General features: G+C 40.1%; 1 protein-coding gene across 1 annotated transcript in view; it reads left to right on the top strand.

Moving 5' to 3' along the window:
• Positions 1-17,718, top strand: part of CSMD1 (CUB and Sushi multiple domains 1) — a 1,658,099-nt gene that overhangs the window by 1,454,248 nt on the left and 186,133 nt on the right. Inside the window, exons 38-40 of the mRNA XM_052661250.1 lie at positions 2,928-3,046; positions 6,761-6,830; positions 10,681-10,797. Of these exons, the coding sequence (XP_052517210.1) occupies positions 2,928-3,046; positions 6,761-6,830; positions 10,681-10,797 (306 nt within the window). The remainder of the gene's footprint in view (positions 1-2,927; positions 3,047-6,760; positions 6,831-10,680; positions 10,798-17,718) is intronic.

The following is a 17,718-nucleotide window of genomic DNA, read 5'->3' as shown; positions in this document are numbered from 1 at the left end:
GTTAGATATATGGTTTGCAAACATTTTTTCTCAATGCATAGGTTGACCCTTGCCCTATTGATTGTTTCTTTTGATACACAGAAGTTTTTCAGTTTGATGTAATCCCATTTGTCTCTTTTTTAAATATAAATTCATTTATTTTCATTGGAGGTTAATTACTTTACAGTATTGTATTGGTTTTGCCATACATCAACATGAATCCACCACATGAAACTGAAGCCTATTGTACAGAGAGAAGTAAGCCAGAAAGAAAAACACCAATACAGTATACTAATGCTTGTATATTTCTGATATCAATTCTTTGTCAGCTGCTTCATTTGCTATTCAGTTCAGTTCAGTCACTCAGTCGTGTCCGACTCTTTGGAACCCCATGTGTCGCAGCACTCCAGGCCTCCCTGTCCATCACCAACTCCCGGAGTTCACTCAGACTCACGTCCATCGAGTCCATGATGCTATCCAGCCATCTCATCCTCTGTCATCCCCTTCTCCTCCTACCCCCAATCCCTCCCAGCATCAGAGTCTTTTCCAATGAGTCAACTCTTCACATGAGGTGGCCAAAGTACTGGAGTTTCAGCTTCAACATCATTCCCTCCAAAGAAATCCCGGGGCTGATCTCCTTTAGAATGGACTGGTTGGATCTCCTTGCAGTCCAAGGGACTCTCAAGAGTCTTCTCCAACACCACAGTTCAAAAGCATCTATTCTTTGGTGCTCAGCTTTCTTCACAGTCCAACTCTCACATCCATGCATGACCACTGGAAAAACCATAGCCTTGACTAGACAGACCTTTGTTGGCAAAGTAATGTCTCTGCTTTTGAATATGCTATCTAGGTTGGTCATAACTTTTCTTCCAAGGAGTAAGTGTCTTTTAATTTCATGGCTGCAGTCACAGTTTCTCCCATTCTGAAGGCTGTCTTTTCACCTTGCTTATAGTTTCCTTTGTTCTGCAAAAGCTTTCAAGTTTAATTAGGTCCCATTTGTTTAGTTTTGCTTTTATTTCCATTACTCTGGGAGGTGGGTCATTGGTGGTTCAGAGGTTAAAGCGTCTGCCTGCAATGCGGGAGACCTGGGTTCGATCCCTGGGTCGGGAAGATCCCCTGGAGAAGAAAATGGCAACTCACTCCAGTATTCTTGCCTAGAGAATCCCATGGGCAGAGGAGCCTGGTGGGCTACAGTACATGGGGTCGCAAAGAGTCGGACACAACTGAGCAACTTCACTTTCACTTGGGAGGTGGGTCATAGAGGATCCTGATGTGATTTATGTTAGAGTGTTTTGCCTATGGTTTCCTCTAGGAGTTTTATAGTTTCTGGTCTTACATTTAGATCTTTAATCCATTTTGAGTTTATTTTTGTGTATGATGTTAGACAGTGTTCTAGTCTCATTCTTTTACAAGTGGTTGACCAGTTTTCCCACCACCACTTGTTAAAGAGATTGTCTTTTCTCCATTGTATATTCTTGCCTCCTTTGTCAAAGATAAGGTGTCCATAGGTGCATGAATTTATCTCTGGGCTTTCTATTTGTTCCATTGATCTATATTTCTGTCTTTGTGCCAGTACCCTAATGTCTCGATGACTGTAGCTTTGTAGTATAGTCTGAAGTCAGGCAGGGTGATTCCTCCAGTTCCATTCTTCTTTCTCAAGATTGCTTTGGCTATTTGAGGTTTTTTGTATTTCCATACAAATTGTGAAATTATTTATTCTAGTTCTGTGAAAAATACCATTGGTGTCTTGATAAGGATTGCATTGAATCTATAGATTGCTTTGAGTAGTATACTCATTGATTCTTCCGATCCATGAACATGGTATATTTCTCCATCTATTTGTGTCCTCTTTGATTTCTTTCATCAGTGTTTTATAGTTTTCTATATATAGGTCTTTTGTTTCTTTAGGTAGACTTATCCCTAAGTGCTTTATTCTTTTCATCACAATGGTGTATGGAATTGTTTTCCTAATTTATCCTTCTGTTTTCTCATTGTTAGTGTATAGGACTGCAAGGGATTTATGTGTGCTAATTTTGTATCCTGAGACTCTGCTATATTCATTGATTAGTGCTAATAATTTTTTGGTGTCTTTAGGGTTTTCTATGTAGAGGATCATGCCATCTGCAAACAGTGAGAGTTTTACTTCTTTTCCAATCTGGATTCCTTTTATTTTGAATATTGAGTTTTTAAACACCTTTTTCACTCTTCTCTTTCACTTTCATCAAGAGGCTCTTTAGTTATTCCTCACTTTCTGACATAAGGGTTGGGTCCTCTGCATATCTGAGGTTATTGATATTTCTCCCAGCAATCTTGATTCCAGCAAGCATCAATGTTAAATATCCCTTAGAGTTAATTTGTCTGATATTCTAAGCTGAATTCCAATATTTTATGATGCAATTAAAACATTTTAGTGCCTTAACTAGAGGCAATTCCATTTAGGAAAGTTCCCACTAAGTTGTTGTTGTTGTCTTTAAATGAGAAAGAGATAGACTGAATATAAAATATTTGTTCTCATATTTTTCCAGAAGGATAGAATTCCCAGATTCACAGTTAAAGTTTTTCAAAAATACTGCTAAGTATGCTTGAAAAACAAAAAGCAAAGGAGCCATATCATAGGTGTTTGCATCTAGGAAGCAGTTTCTTTAAAGATCTTTTAAAATGTGTATGCATTAGAACTGGTGTGTTTTATGCTAAATGTGGGAGGAAAGCAATTTATTCTTTGAAGAAATGCTAGATTCAATACATGATAAAAATGGAACAAACCAATATTTACGATTTAGCTCATAGCTGATTGGAAGTTAAAGTTTTCTTGATAAACAAGAGAAAGTTAACATTTTTGTTGATTTCTACAGGAGAAGAGTAACAGAGAAACACTGTTTTGCTATTTGAATAATAAGAACACTGTTTATTCTACATGGCTTATAAGTGTGTGTCTTGCATTTTCATAGCCGTGGGTCTCGCGGCTTGCCAAGAGCCAGCCCTTCCCAGTAACAGCATCAAAACTGGAGACCGATACATGGTGAATGATGTGCTGTCCTTCCAGTGCGAGCCTGGGTACACACTGCAGGTATTTCATTTGGTTGTTGAAGTTCTTAATAATGGATTCAGCATGGTGACCCTCCGCCAGCTCCCTTAAGATAAAGCCCAAGATGTGCACGCAGAGACCTAACTTAGTTTCTCACTCAGTTTGTGAATCCGAGCTCTTGAATTAACTGTGCATACAGATAAATTCAATGATGATGTGGAAATAGCTTCTGAATGATAAAAGATCCTTTCAAGTTTGAGTATATTCTTTACATAATAATTTTATTTCAAAATGAAACGTGCAGTCTCCCAGGAACTATACAGATAAAATTCTAAGAGACAAAGCATGACACGGGCTAGTTAATAGTACCGTCCCAGCGACCCAATTACTGGGCCGACTCCGAGTCTTGTGCTGGCCCTACATTGCAAGCTGTTCTTACGATTTAGTTCAGTAGATCATCAAGAGTCCGTTTGTGTGTCACGTAAATATGGGGCTCAAGTGATAGACTGAAACCATTTTCGAGAAACATTAAGCAGATTTCTAATAATCTTTTATTGGTTTTTCTATTAAAAGGTTTTTATATTAAAGTTTTAATAAATATTTTATAAATCAGTGTATAGCAACATTAGTCATTTTCCAGTTACTTATTTTTCTGAGTTAACCACAAATAAGTATATTCCCCAAATAGTTTATCTCTGTCCTTTAGCATAATTCATGTATAATTCTTACCAACTGTGGACACTGCAGTTGAAACAAGTATATTTTTTCCAAAGTCCGATAGAAATATTTAAGCCTACTTATGTTTCTGTGTTTCAGTTAATTCAAGTAAAAGAGTACTTTCTGCTGTTTGCTTATTATAACACTGAAGCTGATAGTATTTCAAGAGCATTATTTTTAGTCATATTCTGTAGCCGACTTAAATAAAGCCTGAGTAATCATCAGAAAGAAGTCTCAGTGACACAGCAGTGAAATGACAGTGTAGTATGTGATTCCATTTCTGCATGTGTGCTGGAGTAAATCTTTTGCGGAACTGAGACAAGTCAGAGCAGCAACAGCAATCGTGGGAAGCTGATGGCCTGCCTGTTGAGTGCTTCATGTACAAACCTGCGTTAGTCTCACACAGCCTCATGATGCAGACACTGGGGGCTCATCTTTGATGGGGAGGGGGATGAGCCAGTCCCCGGGGGGAATCAGCGGCAGAGGAGCCGGCAGATCCACAGGGGCCATGTGCAGAAGTCAGCCTGGGTTCTCAGTCTGAGAAAATATCAGCAAAATGCCTGATACTTCAGTAAATGAAAGCCAGCATTGCTATTATTTTAAGTAAATATCAAGATACATAGACACCTTCACCAAAACAGCCTACCACCTGCCTGTATAGATCTTGGTGGGTATTATAATAATACTTTGGCTCTGGGGAAAGGTGGGCAGACACTTGGAAAGTAGGACAGTTACTGAAAAAGCTTTGCTGAAAGGCCTGCCATGGAAGCAAGTTTGTAACCAAGCACATGAAGGCAGTGGTAACTGATTGTTTAAGATAGTAATTTCCCATTTCATGTGTTACGATAAAAAGAAATAAGAGTCACAGCCCAAGGGTTTCATTTAGAGGAACACCTCACTCTATACTGACAAGCCTTTTTATTAATATGCCTTTGGTTGGTTGTTTTGTTTTTTTTTTTTTGCCTTCATAAATTTACGTAAACCATGTAAATACCATGTTGCCTCCATTTCTCCAGATCCCACGGGCTGTCACGTGGTCTTCCTTTCTTGTGCTCACCTTCTTTCTACACTTTTATGATGACACTTTGCAGTTACTGCCAGCATCCTTTTACGAGGAAGACTTCTCCAGCCCTCAGAGAAGAAACTAGAAAGGGTTATTTAGTAAAGACATTTCTTATAATGAATTGTTTAATGTGCTACTTGAAGATAAAGGCCTGCAGGGACATGTCTGTGGAGCCCAGGCAGGCCACTTGGCTCAGGTTTTCAAATGCAAACTAAGATTTTTTCCTTTCCCTTCATAACAGCGTCAAGCATTGAGTCTACAAGCTGTGACTTTCTCTCACTCACATGAGTTAAAAAGGATTCCAGACTTTTCAAAAAATTGCCAACAATTGGGAATTTTGCTAACACACTAGTATATTTGGACTGGCAGTGTGCATAAATTAAAGTATTCATGCAAAGCACTGTTCCTTGTATGATTTATGTGCAAATGTCTATAAATGCATCTGCCTAGTGTGATTCAGGCTAAAACTGCAGAGACAGGATGCATCAAATATCAATCCTGGATATCTGCAGGATTAATGGTTTCCTTTTCTCTAAACCTGTTTCGCTTTTCTTTTACAAGATGACAAAAAGAAAATTCCCATTTAGGCTAATAAATAAATATACAAATTCCTGTCTTGTTTTGGATCCAGTATAAACATTTTAGCTGGAATCACTAATATGAAATATCCTTGTTGAAATCAATAACAGAATGTGCCCTAGGTTGGTAATATATAACTATTTTATTGGTAGTCTTCCATAAATGTCTCAAAAGGCTTTTATACATTATGTTTGTCCAAAATTCTGGAATAAATTTGTTAAAGATAATGTAAGATCAGAGAGTGAGAAGACACCGAGCATGAAATTTGGCAGGAAGAGCATTGTCCTGAGTGTCTTCTTTAAGTATAAATGTGCTCTTTTGGTACTGTAGCAGCTTTTAAGAATGTTAGGAAACAGGAGTACAGTGAGTTCTGTGGCAGACAAATCGAGTGTGAAATCTTCCTAAGCTTGGGGAATTGGTTTCTCATTGATAACAGCCTTAGTGCAAATTCTTGTTTGATGCGTTCCCAACATGGCTGGGATTATTTAACATGAGTTACAGATGTGTTTGTCATCTGCCTCTGTGCCAATTCTGTTTGGCAAATGGAAATTCACAAGGTTAGCACAGGTGTCACATAAGCCCACCAAGTCACAATGAGGAGAAAGTAAACATGAATAGTCTGTACACAGAGATGCCCATTCACTACCTTCTCTTTCATCATAAAAAAAAATTTTAACCCAAAGCACTGAGAATTTAACCCACTGCTGTTTGATTTTTTAAAGAGGAAGAACAGGACACATTTTTAGAAGGTTGAAAACTTAATATATTTAAAGGCTAAAGAGATCCTGAGCAATGAGGATTAATTTCATTGCAGAAGCATTAATTTGACAGCTTGTGAGGCTGATAATAAAATGACTATTAAGTCTGCCTTTTTCTCCAACAAAGGAGGAATGACCCAATTTTTTGCTGAAGCATAAAGATTGTGTGAGTTGTTTGTGAACCATAGGCACCCATGAAAGTTACCTTTGCCTAAGCAGATTACTTACCGCTAACATTTCACCCTTCAACACCTAATATTTCCTAATCATTTGACCAAAAGGAATAACATTTGATGAATTTTTTTTAAAAAAGACTTACTTTGGTCAATTCAGTTCAGCATGTTCAGCATTAGGAAAGCATCTTGGCAGAAATACAGACCATTGAAAGGCACATTACAAGATTTTTATTTTAGTGACAAGAAGTACAGTGATTATGGATACTTTTTTTTCTATTTTGATTCCAAATATGAGATTCATTAATACACATTAGTAGAATAGATTTCACGGGTTTGATATTTTTTATATTTGTAATTAAATCAAAAGGGAAAACCAAAGAGAATACAGATATTCTTGCAAACACTGAAGCCTTCAGTACTCCATGTTCAGCTAGTGAGTTTTGTTTCATCTTTTCTTGAGCAGGGCCGTTCCCACATCTCCTGTATGCCGGGGACCGTGCGGCGTTGGAACTACCCGTCTCCCCTCTGCATTGGTACGGACACACCTTCTGCCCTTGTGTTTCGCTGTGCCCATTCTCAATAATGTAATGGTGATCTTGTTGAACTCCTTTTGGGCTTCAAAGATGAACTTTTAAATTCCTTTCAAACATATGTTACAAGTTAACTTAATAATGCAGTAGAGGTGTAACTGAGATTGGACATCTTCTCCCCCTGGACGTGGGTGCCCAGCATCCCTGGACCAACCGACGGGGATTAGATGCAAGATTGCTAGCTCCAGGCACTAAACACACACCACATGAATGTCAGAAGCCAGCGGATCAATGCATGAGAAGGAATGAACATATCTGGTCTGAGAGTCTGAGAAGGGTTCTATTTATGCCATTAGCCTCAGGAAAATCACTTCTCCAGAAACAGAATTCAGAAGTGCCAATAAGTGGTATGAAGTTGGAAGGACAGTATTTTATATCAAAAAGTATTTGATATAAAGGCAGCCACTCTTGTGGAGGGGCTCATCAGGACTGGGACTCAGGCATAGAACATCCATCTCCCTACTTATTTTTAAATGAAGAACTTTCCCTTAGACTTGGGGATTCAAATATTTTAAGCTTTGAAATGAAATCAACTCACAGTGGATATTCCATCAAATGATGTGCCATTCCTGGCACTCTGTGTTACGTGAGGAGATATTTTATTCAAATAGCTTACCTATATTAATTGTTTTTTATTTTGCATGTTTAGTCACTAAGTCATGTCCGACTCTTTGCAGCCCCATGGACGTAGCCTAGCAGGCTCCTCTGTCCATGGGATTTCCCAGAAGAGAATACTGTGGATTGCTGTGCCCTCCTCCTTGTGCTTGCTGCATTGGCAAGTGGGTTCTTTACCACTAGCACCACCTGGGAAGCTCAGAGCCTACCCGACATTAACTATTTTAAGCATCATGACAAGTCCCAGGATGGCCAAGTTGTTGGTCAGGGCCCTACACTGAGTTGGCATTTCCTGTACCATGGGGTCCCTCAGACAGGGCATGGCCTATACCCTGGAACAAAAATTCCATATATTCTCACCAGAAAATCAAGAATCTGCATAAAATAAGACACATAAAACCAGTTAAAACTCAAGATCCCTTGCTCATTTATAAACACTTTGTCCTTTAGCGATAGCATTTTACCAGCAACTCTTTGAATACACTATTTAACAATAAGAAAGGATCTGGCAGAGAGGGAGTTTCTCCACAGGACACTGGAAGTCAGGCCACCAACTGCTGGTGGACAGTGAACCTGGGGAGGAGACTGAAACTTGAGGGTAGAGCTGAAGGAACATGATGGTATCACTAGACGAATATAAAATAAGAGCGGCCCATTGATGGGGTTTTTAAAATATCACAAAGGAAAAAAGGATTGATGCATAGCTTTTGGGGTTGTGTTTGTACACTCATCCAGTGGTTCTTGTGTTTTGAGATGAACAAAGGCACGATCACATGCTATGGTAACTAAGGACTCAAGGAATTAGGTTGTCACTGTGTGCCTACAGGAGTTGCACTCGTATCAGGCCCTTTCTCTCTCCCGGGATGAACATCATGGTCCTGATTTAAAGATGTCGTTCTTGACGATCAGTTCCATCATTTAGGCACTGGGTCGGCTGCTCCTGCAAGACTGTCTCAGTCCTCAATGAAGATATACACAGATGTTTTCATATTTTATAATTTCCAATCTTTTTTCCCTTTTTGGAAAAACCATGCTCAAAATCAAAATGGCAAAAATGTCACATATTTCACAGTTGTTTTTGTGTTTCCATCATTGATGTGGTTTGTGCTTGGACCTGCATGTTTAACCTCAGTTCAGGTTCTAAGAGTACTGGGGGTGTTGAGGGAACATCACTGCCAAATGCAGGCAGGCTCGCTGCTCAGACCCACCAGTGTCTGCAACAGCACCCACAGACTTGTGGGTAAAAGCAGGCCAGAGCCTTTCTTCTCAAACACGTGGTGTCTCCCCCAAAGAATTAACCTGACAAGTTATTTTCTAGATAAAAACAAAGTTAATTTCAACACTTTATTGGTATTTTTCACTCACCCACAAACATACATTTTAAAATTTTTTTTAAAAACTTACATTTTTATCTTGCACACCATTGACACCAGACTAGGGTTCCCTAGCTTGAACAATTACCATATTCATTAGACTTTTTATAAGATGTTTAGGTTTTTCCTCATATCAAATTTACCCAAAACAGATAAAGTCTTTCTACCTCTGTCATTTAAAAAAAAAAAATCTTGAAGGTCTCTGAAATCGGCCTCCTGAAATTATTTTGCCTAGTAAGAGCATTGTTAGAACATGAGTAGAGCCTTTTCCTGTGGCTTCCATGAAAGAAACAACATCATTTGGTGATTGGTTTGAAATACAAGAAATCACCATTTTATTAGGTCAGAAATGGTCAAGTCCAAGTATTAGAACTTTATCTGCTTCAACCTATATTATTTGGCATGTGCGTTATAAAGTCAGTCATGTTTCTTTACTGTCAAACCTCAGCATTAACAGTGTAAAACGTGCATAATAACCAAGGTAAGTCCAGGGATGAGAATGTACAGTCATACCCATATTCACAGTGTGAGATTTCTTGCAGAAAAAGTGGTCTCAGTTAGCTGCATTACAAAGCTGGGAAGAATTCTGAAGGTAGCATATCCAGGTTAAAACTTGGAATCTAGCAGTGGGATTGCTGGGTCATAAGGCAGTTCTATTTGCAATTTTTTAAGGAATCTCCACACTGTTCTCCATAGTGGCTGTACTAGTTTGCCTTCCCACCAACAGTGTAAGAGGGTTCCCTTTTCTCCACACCCTCTCCAGCATTTATTGTTTGCAGACTTTTGGATCACAGCCATTCTGACTGGGGTGAAGTGGTACCTCATTGTGGTCTTGATTTGCATTTCTCTAATAATGAGTGATGTTGAGAATCCTTTCATGTGTTTGTTAGCCATCCATATGTCTTCTTTGGAGAAATGTCTATTTAGTTCTTTGGTCCATTTTTTGATTGGGTCATTTATTTTTCTGGAATTGAGCTGCATAGGTTGCTTGTATATTTGCTGCTGCAGGAAGATCCCACCGGCTGCAGGGCAACTAATCCCGTGCACCACAGCTCCTGAGCCCACGCTCTAGAGCTGTGCCTACTGAAGCCTGCACACCCTAGGGCCTGTGCTTTGCAACAAGAGAAGCTACCACAGTGAGAAGCCCATGCACTGCAATGAAGAGTAGCCCCCACCCCTTGCTACAGCTAGAGAAAGCCCACATGCCACAACTAAGACTCAGTGCAATCAAAAATTAAATAAATAAAATAAATCTTAAAGCAAACAAATAAACTTGGATTCCAGAACCAGACAGAGCTGAAATAAAATTTTGGTTGTGCTGTTTGCCAGGTGTGTACCCTTAGACAAGTTCCTTAAACTCCTCATGCTTGGTTTCCTTGTCTATAAAGTGGGATGATAATAATACCTACCCTTTAGGGTTGTGATGAGAATCAAGCAGTGAACTGTGTTTGTCTCAGCCCATAGGTAAGCACATGGCTAATGATCAGTAAGTAGTAACCGGTACAAGCACTCCGAACCTGGAAGACAATGGGATCCTGACTAAAATGTGTAAGCTTGACCAAGCTGTACTGAGAGCCTGTGTGGACCAGGAGACCTGCCTTTATTCTTAATCAGTGAATGGTCAGCAGGGAGAACTAGACCCAGCAGGAGCTAAAGGGCACCCCGTTTATGTATGTGCTGAAGCTCGGGGCAAATCCGTTTCTGAAGGCTTGCTTCTGGGTAGCACACTTACATGGGGGTGGGGGGAGTGAACTGTCCTAGAAAACCATGGCCCTGGGCACTCACTGCACTTGTCATTCTAACAGCGACCTGCGGGGGCACCTTGAGCAGCATGGGGGGAGTGGTCTTGAGCCCCGGGTTCCCCGGCACCTACCCCAACAACCTGGACTGCACCTGGAAGATCTCCCTGCCCATAGGCTATGGTGAGTGATGATGTTTTTTAATTCCTCAAGATTCAACTTTTTAATATATTCCTAGGAAAGAATTAGACTAAGTAAAAAACGAGCCTTATTCTGTTGAACTAACTGTGTCTTTAATTGAATGTGGCTTACAGATTTAAATAAAGCATTGGTAGAATAACTTTGAGAACAGAAAGTTATTTGAAAAGTCAATTCGGCCATACACGTCTTTTAAATTGGCAGAATGATGATATAGTAGTCACATGAAGTGCAAAATGTAGCATCCCTAATTCAATCACCAGCCTCTTTATTCATAATACCACCTTCAATAATCTATCACTGGAAGTCAATAATGGTAGTGGTTTTTTTTTAAATAATTATTAAAGTGTTTTTCAGGTTATGATTCATTTTAGTATTATCTTATAAATTTTTGTCATCATTCCTTACATTGATTTAGGTTTATGAAAATTACCTAAATGATAAAAATCACATTTAGTTATGAACTTCCAGGTTATCTACCTTAAATAATTCATAATTTTAATTGTTATATACACTAAAATCCCATTCTGGCCTGCTTCAGAAATGTAGTCTTTGTGAAATTTTAGTTCTCTGTCATGCCTTTCCTCATCTGCCTCATGATTTCCTTATATTTTAGTTCATTAACTTGGATTTTCCCCACCTGCAATTGTCCTAAAAGTACACACTGTGATGAGAGTGCCAGATTAGATACTCAGGGAATGTCCCAGAATGTCCATAGTAATTGAGTACTTATGCACTAAATAAATGTTAGCTGAATGCTGGGTGAGCAGAAGCATAAGTGGAAATCATTGCCCTGGAAGGAGGTTATATATTTTAATTAAGTTTTCAAAGCTCTTGCTTTAAGAGTCTGTGCCAGGAGGAGGAAGGGGTTGGGGGGAGTCTACCTGCTCAGCTGAGAGCAGCTAATAGGGAGGGCATATGGGCACCAGAGTAAAGGAGGATCATGCAAGGAAAGGGGCCCCCACTGGGGAAAGCACACATGAGATTCAGCTCCATGACCCCTGAAGGGGCCCCAGCATGTGGGGGCATAAGGAAGGGGGGTGCAGTTCACAGGGGTCATGGAGGTGCTCTATTTGTTCTAGGTTTTTAAATTTTATTTTTTAAACAATGAACTCTCTGGGCAGAGAGGCTGTAATTCTGTCCCATGCTATACCAAACAGAGGCCTTTGACTTTAACCAATGTTGGCTCAGCCATCCTCAAAGCCTGGTCTGTTTTCTTACCCTGAGTATCTCAAGATCTGGACAGGGTCAGTTCCATGTTTGGAGTCAGATGTCAGGGGCTGGATTGGAGTTACAGTTGACCCATGAGCTTCCGACAGGGCCTCAGCATCTTGAGGGCCACAAACTTACGAGGAAAATAATAGTATAGGCTACTGAACTGAGTGAAACCCCAAGAACCTCACTTTCTGCATCTCTAAAAATGAAATAAGCACACAGGGTTACAGATAATTCACTGAAACAGCTCAGGCGAGAAATTTAGTATAGGGCTTGGCATGTTGTAAATAACAATAGCAAAATGCTAGCTGGTTTTTAAATTGTTATTTCAAATACTTCCCACTTTCCTTTCAAACCTCATTAGAAACAGTTTACTCATGAATGGATATGTACATTTTATTAACTTATTTACCCAGCTTCCCTGTTCCATAGTGTGAGAAGGCTGCTGGTCGGCATGCTTCTTTTCACTGTTCTCTCACTGAGAAACCAGTACACAAGACAGTAATTCAGGGAAAAAAAGAACAGGGATCTTCTGACTTCATGATCGTGATCTGTGAGCCTAAGAAAGCATTTATTTCAAGAAAGGTTTAAATTTTTAAAAGATTTATCGAATATTATAATTAAAACTACTTGTCTTTAAAATGTTTAATATTGCCTAGCACTAGGCTTGAGAAAGCATCTTGAATAAGCAAAAAGGAACTTTATGCCTGAAATCCTAAATACATGCAAAATAGTATGATTGTCCCTAGCTTTTTAGAATAGATACAGTTATGCTACAGAATAATTTTCTACAGATTAGAGCCAGACATCCTAGAATGTGAAGTCAGGTGGGCCTTAGGAAGCATCACTATGAACAAAGCTAGTAGAGGTAATGGAATTCCAGTGGGGCTATTTCAAATCCTGAAAGATGATGCTGTGAAAGTGCTGCACTCAATATGCCAGCAAATATGGAAAACTCAGCAGTAGCCATAGGACTGGAAAAGGTCAGTTTTCATTCCAACCCCAAAGAAAGGCAATGACAAAGAATGCTCAAACTACCGCACAATTGCACTCATCTCACACGCTAGTAAAGTAATGCTTAAAATTCTCCAAGCCAGGCTTCAGCAATATGTGAACCGTGAACTTCCAGATCTTCAAGCTGGATTTAGAAAAGGCAGAGGAACCAGAGATCAAATTGCCAACATTCGCTGGATCATTGAAAAAGCAAGAGAGTTCCAGAAAAACATCTATTTCTGCTTTATTGATTATGCCTAAGCCTTTGACTGTGTGAATCACAATAAACTGTGGAAAATTCTGAAAGAGACAGGAATACCAGGCCACCTGACCTGCCTCTTGAGAAACCTGTATGCCGGTCAGGAAGCAACAGTTAGAACTGAACATGGAACAACAGACTGGTTCCAAATAGGAAAACGAGGATGTCAAGGCTGTATATTGTCACCCTGCTTATTTAACTTATATGCAGAGTACATCATGAGAAACGCTGGGCTGGAGGAAGCACAAGCTGGAATCAAGATTGCCGGGAGAAATCTCAGTAACCTCAGATATGCAGATGACACCACCCTTATGGCAGAAAGTGAAGAGGAACTCAAAAGCCTCTTGATGAAAGTGAAAGAGGAGAGTGAAAAAGTTGGCTTAAAGCTCAACATTCAGAAAACTAAGATCATGGCATCCGGTCCAATCACTTCATGGCAAATAGATGGAGAAACAGTGGAAACAGTGGCTGACTTTATGTTTCTGGGCGCCAAAATCACTGCAGATGGTGATTGCAGCAATGAAATTAAAAGATGCTTACTCTTTGGAAGGAAAGTTAGGACCAACCTGCTGCTGCTAAGTCGCATCAGTTGTATCCGACTCTGTGCGACCCTATAGACAGCAGCCTGCCAGGTTCCACTGTCCCTGGATTCTCTTGGCAAGAACACTGGAGTGGGTTGCCATTTCCTTCTCCAATGCATGAAAGTGAAAATTGAAAGGGAAGTTGCTCCGTCATGTCCAACTCTTTGCGACCCCATAGACTGCAGCCCACCAGGCTCCTCCATCCATGGGAGTTTCCAGGCAAGAGTACTGGAGTGGGGTGCCATTGCCTTCTCCGTGACCAACCTAGACAGCATATTAAAAAGCAGAGACATTACTTTGCCAACAAAGGTCCGTCTAGTCAAGGCTGTGGTTTTTCCTGTGGTCATGTATGGATGTGAGAGTTGGACTATAAAGAAAGCTGAGCACCGAAGAATTGATGCTTTTGAACTGTGGTGTTGGAGAAGACTCTTGAGAGTCCCTTGGATTGCAAGGAGATCCAACCAGTCTATCCTAAAGATCAGTCCTGGGTGTTCATTGGAAGGACTGATGTTGAAGCTGAAACTCCAATACTTTGGCCACCTGATGCGAAGGGTGGACTCATTGGAAAAGAAGACCCTGATGCTGGGAAAGATTGAGGGCAGGAAGAGAAGGGGACGACAGAGGATGAGATGGTTGGATGGCATCATCAACTCAATGGACATGGGTTTGGGTGGACTCCGGGAGTTGGTGATGGATAGGGAGACCTGGCATGCTGCAGTTCATGGCGTCACAAAGAGTCAGACACGACTGAGTGACTGAACTGAACATATAAGTACCACACTGGGTTTTTCTGACAAGTTGTATAATCTATAAATAAACTCCTAAACATGAAATTTTAAAACAGGAAAGAGGTATGTGCATTCCTGTTTCCTGCATTGTCAGTCTGGGTTTGAATTGCTTAGGTATTAATGGCTATTTTGCTAATAATTACGGTACAGATGTCTCCAATTCCCCCAGCCATCCTGAAAGACACAGTTATCCAGAATATGAGACAGCAGTGCTTTTTCTTGAGAAAAAGCAGATTAGATGTTTTTCATCAGTGGAAGGTTTGTTGCAGTGTTTTTGATCTTTTCACACAACCAAATATACATGGGACTGCCTGTTAGATGTCTGACACACTTTTTCAGCAGGAGCCAGCTTAGTCACATAATTCTTCTGATTAATCCTACTTCTCTCCCACACCCATGGACCAATAGCTTAATTATATATGCAAAATGACCCGTCACCCTGGTATCACGTGAAAGGCCACCTATGTCTCTGCTTGCTAATGACTCACCCCACCTTGAAAACTGCTTTCTGCATCCAGCCTCAGTGAGAGCATGTTACCAAAAGCGAGGTTCCAGTTGCTCCTCACTCTAAAGTCAGTAAAGAGGCCAGGTTGGTGAGAAGGAAAGTTTGCTTGATTTTGAGGCCAGCATCCAATGGGGAGGGTGGACATCTGTCCAAAGGCTGACTCCCCTCCCAGCCAATGATGGTCAGTGGACAAGAGCTGTCATAGGCTGAGGGAGGGAGCTACATGGAGAAACAGCACAGTCAGCTCTGATGGTCATCTTCAAGTTGGTCGTCAGTGGTCTGACCAGCAGCATCTTGATTATTTTAAGCACAGTTTCAATCTTCAGTTTCAGTGTTGGTTTGTTCCCATGTTCTTGAGGCCACTTCTCAGAACTGTGGAAGCTTAGGTCATGACTACAGCCTGGTCATCATGTAGTTAATCTCTCCACCTGGTGGGGAGGTTTCAGTATCTATAAGACAGCTCACAGGGCATGCCTCAGATTATTTATAGCCTATGAGACAGAGCTAAAAGCTCTTGACTACGCTTAGTGAGAACACATTATTATTATTATCGTTATTATTATTTGGCCTCTTTTGCCTGTTTTCCTTTGTTACTACATTTTCTCAGTTCTCTCATTAAACTTATTCATTGGCTAAAGTTTTTCCACAGACAAAAGGCAGGCTTGAGGACATGGGAGCTAAAGGACCACAGGGCCCTGCTCTGATACAAGCATGCAGTCACGGGACTTCATCTGAGGGGCGGGCATGGTACATGGTGGTCCCTCATGTCTTTGGGCTCTGAGTGTAGATGAGTAGAAATCCTAGTTCTGTCAGTGACTGCTGGTATGAATTTGCAAGTTAAGGACTTGCTTTGGAACTGTTGTCGCTTATCCTTAAAAGGAATACCATAAAATACTGTTCTCCCACAGCTGTTCTGAAGCAAATGCCTGACATGGAGAAGGCATTACCTAACTGTTCGCTGCTCTTTGTTACTAGGCCAAATGCTCTAATGTTTTTTTCTTTCCTTTCCACAAATTTGGGTTGCTGTTTTGCGTGGCTTTGAGTATGAGCCCAATCAACACAGAACTTCTGTCTATTTTCTTGGAAGTTTCTAAAAGCATATTTAACAGAGATTAAATCAAGTTTGTTTTTTCTGCTTTACCTTTTATATTTGAAACCCTTGAACTTACATCACACAGCATGGGGTCAAAATTGGCCATGGTTTGGGGCCATCTAGAAGCATAGGGAGGATACAAAAGACTCTTTAGAATATTCTCTCTGAATTCTGAAACTATTCACTCATTTGCTATATGTTTATTATGCACAGAAGATGTACAATAGAGCACTTACTATCCAAGGGCTTGTCAACTAAGAGACAAGAGTTTAACTCTGAAGCTATGGTCAGCTTATGTATTCAAAGTTTCGTCAAGTCCAGATTCAAAATCCTTTCTGCAGATGCCTTTTTCTGACACTTAATTTCCAATGTGTAATGACAGTCAGTGTAAATTTCACCCTAGATGGACATTCAGATGGGTTTTCTTGTTGCAATAACACATTTCTGGTATTCTGTGAGATAATAAAAGGATAACTAGGTTATGCTAATTTTAATCCCTTCATTTTGGCTTCATGATGTCAAACTGGACACAATTCGCTGAAAATTAGGTAGCTAAAAATTTCATTCTAAACCAGATTAGAGCTGGGCTCAGTTCTCTTTCCTGATACATATTAGGTGGTTTGATATGTGGCTGGATACTTTATCCTGCTCAATATGCTAATTTTTCATAAAATTATAATTTTCATAATTCCATTTCCATTTCAAGATTAATTCCAAATCAGTGAAAGGCCACTTTTACTATTTCCTTTACTTTGGAGATATTGGCCATCTTTTATGGGTTTTGTGCCCCTTGATCTGCTTGCTGTCTCTCATTTCTTTCTCGACCAGGCCATTCTGTGAATTTCAACTGCATCTCTGGATGAATTCATCTGACATCTGCATATACACATCTGGAATGAGCCTGTTTTAAGCCGTTTCCCCGCCGTTTGATTTTATACCCAAAAATGGAATAAGTATTTTAAGTGTTCTAATCTTCCCCTAGTTTCACATCCTATCTCGTAGTTTTGGGATGAAAAATAGAAATTTCAATAATTCATCATTTGTTTTTTATTGTTCTTACGTCAGCTTCTGTGTTCTTCCTCTCGTGAAGAATGTAATGGGTTTTTATGAAACTCTGTGGACCATAGGGGTTCTAGGCCTTGATGCAGCCACCAAAAATATATTTTTTTTTAATCCATTAGTATAGTTTATTAATTAGTCAAAAAAAGAAAAACAACCCTCTTTTAATGTCAGATTTTGGGCCAGGCTATAAAAGCAAACGGTTTTCAGTTCAACAGTAGGTAAGGAAATAGATCAGATACTAACTGACCTGTGGCTTACAGACTGGTCAAGTGGCTCAACTCTCACAGAAGGTGGCAGAGAGGTGACAGGTGAGAAGGAGGGGCTGGGAGTCTTTTGTCCTGCCTTCTCTCCTTCCTGCCTGCCTTCCTCCTTCTTTACTTTCTCCCTCTCCCTCTCTCTCTGTTTCTTTA

This window comes from Budorcas taxicolor, chromosome 24 (genome assembly GCF_023091745.1).
Source record: "Budorcas taxicolor isolate Tak-1 chromosome 24, Takin1.1, whole genome shotgun sequence".
Taxonomy (NCBI): Eukaryota; Metazoa; Chordata; class Mammalia; order Artiodactyla; family Bovidae; genus Budorcas; species Budorcas taxicolor.
The sequence above is the reverse complement of the archived record's forward strand: the minus strand, read 5'-3'. Positions and strand labels throughout refer to the sequence as shown.